This window comes from Myotis davidii, unplaced genomic scaffold, assembly GCF_000327345.1.
Source record: "Myotis davidii unplaced genomic scaffold, ASM32734v1 scaffold215, whole genome shotgun sequence".
In the NCBI taxonomy this organism is placed as follows: Eukaryota; Metazoa; Chordata; class Mammalia; order Chiroptera; family Vespertilionidae; genus Myotis; species Myotis davidii.
The window spans coordinates 78,351-91,609 of NW_006286975.1; the positions used below are offsets into that span (position 1 = coordinate 78,351).

The following is a 13,259-nucleotide window of genomic DNA, read 5'->3' on the forward strand; positions in this document are numbered from 1 at the left end:
CACTTAGAGATTAAAAACTAAATATCAGCAGTATGAAAATTTCAACAATCAGAATGCCAAAGTAGGTGGAATTCACTTTTCCCTTCCACTTTTATGACAAAGGCAAATCTCAAAAGACTGACATGTAATAGTCAACCACTACACCTCAACATTTCTGGTGGATCAGTGCCAAACAAGATGAAAGGCACTCTTGGTGATCTTACAGAACTCTGTCTTATTAGCACTGTTCTGATCAAAATATTGAATAGTTGGATCAGTGGTTTTTAACCTTTTTTGAGGTCATGGATCACCTTGAGAACCTGCTAAAAACTCTGGACCCCTCTCTATAGAGAAATTCTTATATACACAAAAAATGTTATGTACAGTTTTAGATAAATTACAGACAGCCTGAACCCAAGATTAAGAACTAATGACTTCGATAAAAATGTGGAAGGCACGCAATAAATCTATAGATGCTCTGCCCCTAGAGGGAATGACTATTATGCTGTATGAATCATGACAAAAATGATCTTGATAGCCAGAAAGCTGAGCTAAAAATAGCATAATCAATTGAACAAGACTGGAAGGAGAGGTCTGCATTTAAAAATAGAGTATATGTTGTCCATGCAGAAACCCTACCTGGGCAAGGTTGGAAAGTAGGTAATGTTAATCTGAAGTAGTATTTTTGGATCTCTCCTTTCAGTGCCCTTCCCGGCTTTACGGTGTCTTATTTTCCAGGATTCTCATATGTCTTTTAGCTCAGTGACACACTCAGTTCTGCATTCCTCAGACAGGATTCATTGCTCAGGACCCTTGCACCCTTTCAAAAGGTAGCCATTCTGTACCCTGTTTTTGTCCAGTGAACATGATCTTTCATCATCCAGTGATGTCATTCAGGTTGATAAGGACTTAGCTCTCTTAGCTGTATTTACCTTTAAACAGGGAACTCTAGAACACAGACAATTCCTTAATCCAGAGTCTAAACAGTGGTATTTCAAGAATTGGAAAAATCCAAAGGGGAGTTATTTTTGGGAAAAGGAGACTTCTCAGTCCTCCCAAGTCAAACCACATGGGTTACAATCTACTTTACCATAAGGCCACCCTGGGTCAGTGTGACTTTTATCCCAATCTCCTTAGCTTTCTGTTAGTATATCCATAATATACCATATATTTATGTTTGCAATGAGTCCTGAGGCCCTATTATATATATATATATACATTTTCCATTTTCACTAAATCTTAACTTGGAAAGAAAATGGACTCATATGTTAAAAGAGCCTTACAGTAAGTGAACATTTTTCTGCTTATCAGTGGTTCAGAAAATAAGTACTGGAATAGGTCATTACTTAAATATTCTGATTAAACTTTAACCAAATTATTTTGGCATCATTCTTATTCAGAGAAGGTACTACCTGATTTATTTTGCCATAGGTAGTTAAAGTTTAAGTGAGCAGTCCCAACCAAATTAAAAACCAGCCTTGGGCTTCTTAATCATTCACTTCTTACCACCCAAAAATATTTCCCCAAACTTCTCACCTCTCTCTGTTTCTGCATTTAGCAACTAGGATATGCTAAAAGTCAACAGAAAAGCTTTTTGGCTGTAGGTCCCTATTCTCCCTAAATTCATCTTTTTATTTAGTCACCCATGGGATATTTATTGAATGGCTACTATGAACCAGGTATTATGGCTGGTGATGCAATGGTGAGCAAATTCAGAGCTAGCTCTAGTACATATAAGGCTTTGCTATGTTGCCTAGCTGGCATGGCTCAGTGGTTGAGCATCGACCTATGAACCAGGAGGTCAGGGTTCAATTCCTGGTCAGGGCATATGCCTGGGGTGTGGACTCAATTCCCAGGGAGGGAGGTGCAGGAGGCAGCTGATGGATGATTCTCTCTCTTCATTGATGTTTCTATCTCTCTCTCCCTCTCCCTTTCTCTCTGAAATCAATAAAATATATACTTTTTTAAAAAAGGCTTTGCTATAACAAGTTCTTGCATATTATCAACAGTGGTGTGTTGACTCTAGGGGAGGAAGGCTGGATTTACACTGCAAATCATAGTGATCTGTAATGAAAAAGGACTAAACCATAGTAATGCTCGGCCTATAGCTAAGAAACAATGTACATGTGTGGGCAAAAGTAGGTTTATAGTTGTGAGTAAATGAAACAATATATTCTTGTATCATTATTATTGCATTATTTTCTATATGAACAACTGTAAACTTACTTTTGCCCACCCCTGTATATTTGATAGCTCCTATGTCCTTTTAGAGTACCAGGTGACCTTTCCTCTCAATATTATAAGTTGAGAAGTTAAAATTTACAGTTCTTAAACAGGCCTGTGTGTAACTCAAGTTTGATGAACTTTCAGTAAAAAGAGCTAAATGAGTTGGAAGGGAGATTTGATATCAACAGTACTCAACCGTTTCCAAACCCAGAGCACCTCAGGGTGATAACATACACAATGGCTCACTCGTGAAAATGATGGAGTGGAGGCAGGAGATAATGCAGAATTACATTGTTGGTGGGGGAGACAGGAAGGGGTAAATGTAGTTTTTAAAAGCTAGGTCATGATTACATACACCCAGCCAATCCCCAGAGGAGAACCTCTGAGTGAAGAGAGATAAAATAATCTGCCTCAGATTATGTAAAGTCAAGACTAGACTCCAAATTCTGATTCCCAGTGTAATGTTCTTTCAACTGCACCAAACTACTAATTCCAATAAAACAAACCCAACTTTTAGTAATAAATAGTTGTTTTACAATGTCTATGTGCTGGAAAACAGGTCTTATAAAAGGTTCAAACCAATCAATACTCAAAAATCCCACTTGTCTTTGAAGCTTTGTTTTAAAAACAAAGAATTCAGAGATGATAATGAAGGCAATCTGACCAATATTCAAGGCCATCAATATTATTAGTTTATACATACCAGTGATTTACATATTGTTAACAAGCCAGTTCATTTAAAATGGCAATAGCCTACAAATTGTCTGAGGAATGAACTTAATACAGTGGAACCTCGGTTCTCAAACTTAGTTTGTTCTGGAATGCTGTTCGAGAAGCGATTGGTTTGAAAATCCAAACATTTTTTCTCATTAGAAATAATGTAAATTGAATTAATCTGTTCCAGACCCCCAAATGACTCTGTTTTTACCTTTCTTATATACAGTACATGTGTAATGCACTGTTTAATCTATAAACATTTTAAAAACAAAAAGGACATGAAATGTAAATGAGAATTTAACAAAAAGGAAATGAAATGTATAGTAAATCACTTTCAGCACTCATTCCAGGGTGTCTTTTAGGTCAGGTGCAGCACCTTCACTTTTTCACATATCATTGCCTCCGAAATGCTATCACCAGCTAACTGCTTTTCGTTAATCCAAATCAACAGCTTTCTACCTCTTCAATTGCCTGTGATCGTTTTGTGAGCACTTTCCCACCCTTAGCAATCAGCACTCTTGATGGCCTCTTTGTTTTAAAATTGTGCATTTTGTCATGCCATACTTGGTAGCCGGATCAGACACACGAACATCTCTATTATACTTGGCAATTATTTCTTTTTTAAGCTCTACATTCTCACTTTTTTCACTTTGTGCTATCATTAACCCATGATGACTTACTGTATGTATTTAATAATAATAAACAACAAAAGTAAAAACACAGAAATATTTACAGCACAAGTTCCTGAGATGTTAAATGAACAATGTGAGGTTTAGCAATAAATTGATACTCATGCATTCTCTCTTTTGTCGCCTGAGGGATGTGTGACTGTTCATACGGGTATCAGCATGAAAGGGTTGTAGGGTCAATAGCTGAAGTTTTGCTCGACAACTGAGGCTTTTTTTCCCTTGAATAAATTAGTCCAGAAACAAATTGTTCAAGATGGGAGACATTTGAGAACCAGGGTTTGACTATATTTATGAAGAGTAACTTCCTTCAGTCCTAACAGGCTGTATTAGGTACAACTCTAATCATGCTAAATAATATTGGAAAGAAATTACTTCCCCTATCATCAATTCTATCCTTGGTATTCAATAAACAAAGTTTACTTCCATTAAGAATATGCTTCTCTGATTAATATTTGTAAAGATCAGCACTCAAAAAACTTCTGTAAAAAAGGGTTTCCAAATTAACAACAGTTTGTTTACAAAAGTCATTTTAGCTACTGGTCATTAAGTCTATGACCCCAAAATGGACGTTTATGGGCTCACTTACTTTAAGCAATATTTGAAGCACAAAGTTCAAAATTAAAAAAAATAATTTGAAGAGTCACTTGGAGGTCATTAGATTTTATGACTAGTAATCATTTAAGAGCATTTCCCTAAATTGAGATCAAGTTTACAGTTAATTTGGCTACACATTTAATTAGCAATTCAGAAAATTACTGTTTCTTTAAAGATTTTAAAATGCCTCAGTTCAAGCTTCACTAATTTTATTAACTTTAGAGCTACCAAAAACTGAGAAATGTTTTTATGAAGGACTTTAAGGTTTTAGTGGGTATTTAACTGATTTGAAAGAAAAACTGCGAGACTGTCTCAACATTTTATTTTTTTAGTTTCTGAAATACAAATCAAAGTACATTTTTTTGTAACAAAGCACGTTAACAAGCTTTACATTCTTTTCAATACAGGATGAGTTAATTTAGGTACTTAAAAACTTCCTCTTTAAAAACAGCATATTTTATAGAGGGAAACAGCTTATTAAAAAGATACATGAATACAGGCTATCATTTTTTTTATTATCTTAGTGCTTCTGAATACCAAAGTTGGAATAACAGGCCCTTCAACTGTAAATTTGGTCCTCTAAAATATGTAAGCATTCCTCCCATAACAAAAATAAATTAAATGTACTGCTGGAAAAACAGCAATTTTTGGTATAAGCCTCTGAGTGAGCTTGCAAAACAAGTTAGGATGTGTTTCAACTCGACAGAAGGAACATTCTAGAATCCACCTTAAAACATTTGGCAGAACAACTGGCCTGAGGCTACTGAGGTTGTTTTGCCTCAGGGGGGACAGAGAGTGCACAGGAGAGTGCTAAAGTCTCACAATAGTCACAGAATCACTTACTCAAAATTAACCAAAATTCTATATAGATTATACAACAACAGTAGAAGAATTTCAACAGTTATTACATGCCTGGAAAGCAAATTGTAAACTCAGAACAAATATCTCGGCAGGAACAATATTCAAAATGTTTATAAGACTTTGAAGATGAAAAAAACTTCATCATTCATAGATGATGTCTTATGCACCAAGTACATTTGTTTCCAGGACACTGGGGACAACTACAAAACATACAAAGTAAAAATAAATCCCAGCTGTTTAACCTTCCACCATTCCCTTGAGTATTAAACCCAGACCACCTTTGGCCACTTGCAGGGGTGTCTTTTCTTCTTTATTCTCAATGTAAATACTTGCTCCATGGGACACCAGCAGTTTTGCTTCTTCCACTCTCTCCTCATCACAGGCTAAGTGTCTGAAATTGAGGATCACAAAGACTGATAAATCACTACTACTTCTACTAATGCTAGGATTTGCTGATGGGTATTCCATAGCGCATATTATTAGATAGTGTGATATTGGAAATCTATTTAATCAGGAAAGCAAAATCAACTTGCATGGGGAGGAGTGTTTATAAGTTAAAATTTAGTGAAATTGCCTTACAATACCAGATCATAAATCATAATTCTGGTCCTAAGGCAATAAAAGAAGGGATCTAAATGCCAGCTTAAGAAACAACTTCCTTATTCTACTGAGATCATAAGTAATTTTCATCAAACATATGCAATCACATTCATGGTTGGAATTTAGAAAAGTCCCCATTCATAACCTGCTAAAAGGATTTTATATGGTTTATATTTTGGAAAAGCATTTTGAAAGAGTTTATCTCATTTGATCCTTATAACTACCTTGGTATTACTATTAACATTTTACAGTTGAACCTGTGATAGTAGTTGAAGTCCTTGCTTATGATGACATGACTGAGGAGTAATTGAAATAACTTTGTTGGGCATTTATAGTTTGCCAGGCAGGGTATTAGACACTTTACATGTTATTTTATTTAAACCTCAAAACAATATACTGAGGAAGGAATTATTATCCTCATAGATGAGGAAGTTAAGGCTCAGGAAGGTTAAGCAGCTACTCAAAGTTACTTAATATAAGTATTTAATATAATTGGTAAGTGGCTGAGTTTGTAAATCCTAGGCTGTTCCCAGACCTTATACTGCCTGACTTCTAGATTTCTCCAGGCCACTGTGCCTTTCCTATTATGGAGAAAAGAGCTATATGCAAGTCTTTCTAAATGGAATCACTCAGAACTACAGAAAAGATTTTTAAAACTAAGAGTTAAGAAAACACTATTTTTTATAAGTTGGTTTAAAGTCAAATTAGAAAAGGTTGAGTCTCACTTTGGACTAAAAAGAAGACAACATTTCTGGTTCAAAAAAAGGTCACCATTCAATAAAGAAGAAAAAAAATGGACAAGAATGCAGAAAAAAATATCAAGGTAGATGATGGCTTCAGGCCATAAACATAAATCAGTTCCAAATGGGTTTGAGTTAAATGAAAAACAGTAACAATAAATCTCAGCTACAACCTATGGTACGATAAAATACAGGTGAATATTTAACTAATTTCAGGGTGAGGAAAGACTCTCTAGTCATGAGGGAAGATTAATAGGTTTGACTACATAGTGACTTCTGTTATTTTAAAAAATCATGAACAACATGAAAAAACAAACTGGAAAAATATTTTCAACTAACATGGCAGAAGGCATATTTTTACTATATCAAGTCAAAGGTACTTAAAAAACTCAGTAAATAAAAAAAAATTAATTCCCCAAAAGGAAATAAAAGGGACACAAAGTTTTAATTTATAAAATAAATGGCATTAGTTGTAGGCATTAAAAAAATGTTTCTATTCACTGATATTAAAAATGTATTTAATATAACTGGTAAATGGCTGAATTTGTAAACTATGAAACACCATTTTTCATACAAAAAAGGCTATTTTCAGTGTTGGTAAGTGGGTAATGGGCACTTTCAAACTGCTTTTGGGAAGATACAATGATACTCCTCTGGAAGCAATTTAGCAATATAAAGCAATAATCTTAAAATGTGTGTATTTGTTGACCCAGAAATTCTACTTCTAGGAGTGTATACTAAGGCAATAATCAGCAATATGGCCAAAAACTTTCATATATAGTTGGTCAATGTAGCATTATTTATAATAGTGGAAAACTCAAAAAACTTTAAATATACAGTAATATAGGAATGATTAAGTTATGAACATCCATAAAATTGAACTGTATATAGCCATTCAAACATGTTTTAAAAATACTTAATAACATTAGGTGAAAAAAACAATATATAAAATTACATGCACAGTATGATCTCAATGAAAAAAAAAGTAAAATATGCAGTTGCATATAAAAGACTCGGTAGAAATACATAAAAATGTTAGTGGTTGATTCTGGGTGGCAAGATGGTAGGCATTTTAAAATTTTATCTTTATATTTTTGTGTACTTTCAAATGTTTTTGCCATAACATGCATTACATTTACAAGCACAATAAAAAACGGAAACGATATGTAAGAATTAGTGCAAGAGGGCTAATTTCAGGTAGAATACAAATGACTGCTACTTGTCACTTACAGAGGAGTGTTACCCTCAGTGTCTTGGATGTTTGTGGATGCTTTGTAGTACAGAAGGACATGAATCATCTTCAAGTTACCCTTGGCTGCCGCCCGGTGCATTGCTGTAGCCTCATAATGGTCCTTAGCATCTGGATTAGCCCCACCTTCCAGTAACATGACAGCAATCTGGAAAGAAGGAGAAGAAAACTATGCAGAGATATTTTTGTCTGCATAGAGGTTTAGAACTCAAAAGAAGTTGCCTAGGAATAAAACCCTACCTCGTGCCTGTTTTTGGAAGCTGCATAATGTAGGGGAGTACAGCCATTTTGATTGACAGCATTCACTTGAGCACCTCTTCCCAGAAGGGCTTTTACAATCTCATCCCGGCCAGCAGAAGCAGCAATATGAAGAGGAGACCAACCAGCCTGTAAAAGAGGTGGGCCATACAAAACCAGGGGAGAAAGGCACAGGGATTAACATTTAGGCAGGGTTTACAATGAGCTGTGTGTGAATGGTTTAAAACAGTAACATTCTTCCTTCTCCCCTCATTAAGCACTGTAGAAAAATTGGAAAGCAGATGTACACAAAAGAAAAGCCACCCATAATCCCATACTATAGAGGTGATGATACTTAAGACTAATTCTAATATATTTTCAAATTGGGATCATAGAATATCAAGTTCTGTGAGTTGCATTTTCCGTAATTTCCACTTAATCATTTTGTTGTGAGAAATTTTCTGTCATTCTTTAGAATCATAACTTTATTGGTTACATATTATTTTATCATATAGACATACCTACAACATCCAACTGTTCCTCTAGTAAATTGATCTTATTTCTTTGCTAATATAAGTATTACTTCAGTTAGTATCCTTGAAAAGGAATCTCTGCCTACAAAAAAGTTTGCATCCTTATTATTCACAAATCTTATCCTAATACTAGAGGCCTGGTGCACGAATTTGTGCATGGGTGGAATCTGGCCAGTCCACCCAATTGGGCTGTCTGGCCAGGGGGAGGGGTTGCTGGAGGTTGGCTGGCTGGCCTCACCCCTGATCAGGGGGGTGGGAGGCAGCAATGGTGGGCAGGGCTGGCCAGGGGGAGGGGCCGAGGGAGATTGTACAGTTGCAGTGCACATCATAGCGACCAGTCATTCCAGTGTTCCAGTTGTTTGGCTTTTATATATATACTAGAGGCCCGGAGCACAAAAATTTGTGCACTTGGGAGGAAGGGGGGGGCCCTCAGCCCGGCCTGTGCCCTCTCGCAGTCTGGACCCCTCGGGAGATAATGACCTGCTGGCTTAGGCCTGCTCCCAGGTGGCCGAGGGCAGGCAATCCCTAGGTGCAGCCCCTGGTCAGGCTCAGAGCAGGGCTGATTGGGGAGTTGGGGCGCCGCCCCCGTCACACTCAAGGCAGGGTCGATGGGGAGGTTGCGGCGCCACCCCCTGTCACGCACAGCGCAGGGCCAATCAGGGGGTTGGGGCACTGCCCCCTGTCACTCACAGAGTAGGGCCGATAGGGGTATTGGGGCACCGCCCGTCACACACAGAGCAGGGCAGATCAGGGGGTTGGGGCGCCGTACCCTGTCACACTCAGGGCAGGGCTGATGGGGAGGTTAGGCACTATTTACCCCCCAGAAATTTCCAACTTCTACTGGAGTCTAGTAGAGGTCACCGTAATAAGCCTTGATCTGCATGTTTATCTTAAATTACAGGGTATTAGTAGCAAAACTAATAATTTAAAATAATGCAACCATTAGTCCTGTGCTTGGTCACCAGGTCCATACTATAATTTCCTAGTAATAAAGGTTACAATCTTGTTTGTAAGCTTAATACTCAGGCTTCAGTAAACACAGTCTGGAGACTACAGATAACTGAGAATTTATCAACTCTGTTTAGTACTCACATCATCTTTATCATTCACTGGCACTCCAAGTTGCAGCAAGAATTCAACAATTTCTGTATGTCCCGCTGAGCACGCCCAATGCAATGCAGTTCTGCTATCCTACACAGGAAAGAGAGAAGCAATAAGATCAACATTCTTGAAGAGAAATAGAAGAACTAAGGTAAGAAAGCAGAAAAAGGTAAGATTGGACCCAGCAAATCTGTAGTTTGGAAACAAGAAGTGGAGATCACTGAATCCTCAGGAAGGTAACCTTAAACCATATTATTACTAATAAAAGAGAGACTAAGGTTTTAGTAACATGGGGAGAAACTGATTTGAATGCTTGTGGCAGAAATAGAGCTTTAGCTGTTTACTATTTAATTATTTATGTACATTTTCACGTCAGACACTTTGCTAGATGTACATATGTCTCATTTAATCTTCAAGATCCTGTACAGTGGATATTATCCCCATTTTACAGATGAAGAAACTAAGACTCCTCAGGGTAAGCAACTTATCCAAGGTCACACAGCTAGTAAATGGTGAAGGTGGGACACAAATTGCTGTCTGTCTGACTCCGAAATTTCTAGATTCTCTAGAAAGAGAAATGTTAGTAGTTGAGATTATCTGCATATCCATCTAAAAACACACACCACAAACAGAATTGGAGAACATTACTTTTCAAAAAAAATAATAAGCTGGGAGTTAGTCATATTTCTCTAAGAGAATCCCTTTTTGCATTGACTGCTATATTTTTAGCCTTATGTAAAAGAAAATGGTATTTTAAACTTTTAGCAAGAAGTTCCAACACATAAAAATAGAGGGAATATATTAGCAACCCATATGCCTATCACCTAGATTTAATATTTTGCCAATTTGCTTCATCAAATGTTTTCCTTGCTGGTTCTTTTAAAACAAATCCTAAATATCAAAATTTTTCATCCCTAAGTACTTCAATATCTAAAAAACAAAGATACTTTCCTACATAGCTCTGAGACCGTTATTATACCTATTAAAATTAGCACTAACTCTAAAAAATTAACACTAACTCCTTTATAACATGTAATACCCAGTCTGTATTCAATTGTCCCCAAAATGTCTTTTTTGGTTGTTGTTGTTAATTCTCACTCGAGGATATTTTTCCATTGATTTTTACAGAAAGTGGAAGAGAGAGGGAAAGACAGAGAAATATCAATGTGAGAGAAACACATCAACTGGTTGCCTCCTGCACGTGCCCTGACCAGGGCCAGGCCAGGGAGGAGCCTGCAACACAGATATGTGCCCTTGACCAGAATCCCGGGACCCTTTGGTCTGCATGCCAATGCTCTTATCTACTGAGTCAAACCGGCTAGGGCTCCCAAATGTCTTTTCAAAGTTGGCTTGTTTCAATCAGGATTCATACAAGGTCCACAAGTTGCATTTGGCTATGTTTCTTGTGTCTCTTGATCTTGAATAGCTTCTTCCTTTTTATACTACTGACTTGAAAATGGTTGGAAGTATCATTTGACCTCAAATTAAGTTTAAGTATTAAATATTGCCAGACCATATGAAGATAAATTAGGCAAAGGTAAAGCCATTTTCATGTTAAGCAATAAAGTAAAGTTCTAGGAAAAAGGTCTCCTGACTTCTAATTCTCTTCCCAAAGACACAAAAAGGAGATCTCTAAATATGTGACACTGTCTCACTAGTGCTTAGCGTGGTGCCTGTTAAATAGGAGGCAATCTATAAATACTGTTGGCTTACTAAGGGCACTGTGAATCTTGCTTGGAAACTCAGGATGAATGCATGAGGGTTCTTGGAGCAGGAGGGCAGAATGAAACACTTCCCAAAGTCCATTCACTTTTGTTCTGCCTCTGCCTAGAATGCCCATTTCATCCTCTAAGGAAATCCCGCTCATACTGCAAGGCCTCACAACCTTTGCAAAGCCTTTTCAATGCCAACATTCGGCTTTGCTAAGGGAGATTAAAGCAGGTTCTCCCACTACATGTTCTGAAAGTTCTACGTAAACTTCTCTCTCGAGTTTTTAACTTCAATTTGTAATCGGACATTTGATTTGGGAGTACTTTATGCATGTCCGCCTCTTCCACTCCACTGTCTCCCCAACTCCAAGCAAACTGTCTAGCACTGAAGAGGCGTTCAGTTACTCGTGTTTCATTGAATAAAATCACTTATAAAGTAAAGGCACCCATATCTTTTTTTTTAAAGCTTTTCTCCTCAGGGACTTCTCAAAAGATTGGGCCTTTCTGAGAAACACAGTAAACGTTCTAGAAATATCCAAAATCCAGGGAGCTAAGGACTGGGCTAAAAATAAAGTAAAATAAAATAAATCTGAGGATTGCGGGACTAGTTCCAACCGCCCAATTCTGAGTCCTGAGTTGACCCAGGGTGAGGATGGGGCGACAGGGGCGGGGATCTGGCCCTCAGGAAATCTGCCTCCGCTCAGGCCGCGCCAGGCAGCCACGTTGGTCTCTACGTCATCGCTGCCGCCAGCGAAAAGGCCCCAGCGCTGCTTTACCTGGTCAGTTCTAGTAGCCAGGGATTTATCGGCCAGGATCTCCTCCTTCAACTCCTGCAGCTTTCCGCTGTAGGCCAGATTGCAGATCGTTAGGTTAGACACAAACCCCTCCATTTCGTTTTCCAACGATCTCAGTGCAGCAGGACCTCACGTAGCCGCCTCCTCCTGCCAATCAAAAGAACTGACGGAGCTCCACCAATCACCGACCTTCCTCGTTCCGTCGCTCCTTTCCCCATCGCAGGGCGCCTCTGGGAGTTGCAGTTTGAACTCAGTTCCAGGCTGGGAGGCGCCTTTGCTGCTCTTATCAACTCTGCCCCTAGCAGCACAAAACTACAAGTCCCAGGGTTCCTCGCGGCCACCGTAGTCAAGTGGCCAGTGGAATTGGCCCAGGATGACAGCTGGAGAATGGAGTCAGGTACTGGGACCCGCTTCCTGGGGAACCGGGGTGGGTGATCGCTGTGGGGCATTGAATTGGCTGCGCGGAACGGGTGCAGAATCGTGGCAAGAGAGTAATGGGAGCCTAGAGGTCCTGTCGGACGGGAAGCCTGACCTGCAGTGGCAGGCGGAAGGGACAACAGTAGGAGCTGAGTACTATCTCCTGAGCTCTTACTGGTGGCTTTGGCCACCCTCCCCCTCCCTGCCGCTAGCACAGGACTGGAAAGAAGTTGGGATTAATTATTTTGACATCTCGGCGGAGAGACATCAGGACAGAATTCTGTCACAGCAGTGATAGCATTTGGCACCACAGTAAGGTGATGAGCCAGGGTGATGCCAGAGGCAGGGTGTGATGCCATAGGAGCCCTCAGTGAGTTCATGGCCTGGTAACATCACAATTTGATGAGGGTCATCTTGATACAGTGGTATGGTGTTGGCCCTTTAATATTGTGGTTATAACGATGACATCGAGGCTTTGCTAGAACTATGCTAATAGTGTTTCTGTTCATGGAAATCCCAAATAATGCCGTATCAGAAGAGACGCAAGGCTTATCCTTTATAGGGCATATCCAGAAGGGCAGGTATGTCAAAATTAATTAATGATAAGAATACACTCAAGAAAGAGAATGAGCCGTAACCGGTTTGGCTCAGTGGATAGAGCGTCAGCCTGCGAACTGAAAGGTCCCAGGTTCGACTCTGGTCAAGAGCATGTACTTTGGTTGCAGGCACATCCCCAGTAGGGGGGGCCGGGATTTTAGGCTTTGTGGGCCAAAGGCAAAATCCTGGATAATTTGTAGGAACTTATATAACCAG

At 38.8% G+C, this 13,259-nt stretch overlaps 1 protein-coding gene across 3 annotated transcripts; it reads right to left on the reverse strand.

The window, feature by feature from the left end:
* Positions 1–4,510: 4,510 nt before the first annotated feature.
* PSMD10 (proteasome 26S subunit, non-ATPase 10) lies at positions 4,511–12,385 on the reverse strand. 3 transcript variants are annotated; one of them, XM_006758818.2, is made up of 5 exons: positions 12,012–12,385; positions 9,518–9,616; positions 7,896–8,042; positions 7,716–7,803; positions 4,511–5,457 (listed from the first exon to the last, which is right to left on the reverse strand). In XM_006758818.2, exons 1-5 carry the CDS (start codon positions 12,123–12,125, stop codon positions 5,450–5,452), a joined length of 456 nt encoding a protein of 151 aa, XP_006758881.1. In that variant the 5' UTR covers positions 12,126–12,385; the 3' UTR covers positions 4,511–5,449. The 3 variants fall into 3 exon arrangements, with proteins under 3 accessions (XP_006758881.1, XP_006758880.1, XP_015416208.1); XM_006758817.2 differs by having other exon boundaries at positions 7,637–7,803; XM_015560722.1 differs by having other exon boundaries at positions 7,637–7,824.
* Positions 12,386–13,259: the final 874 nt, after the last annotated feature.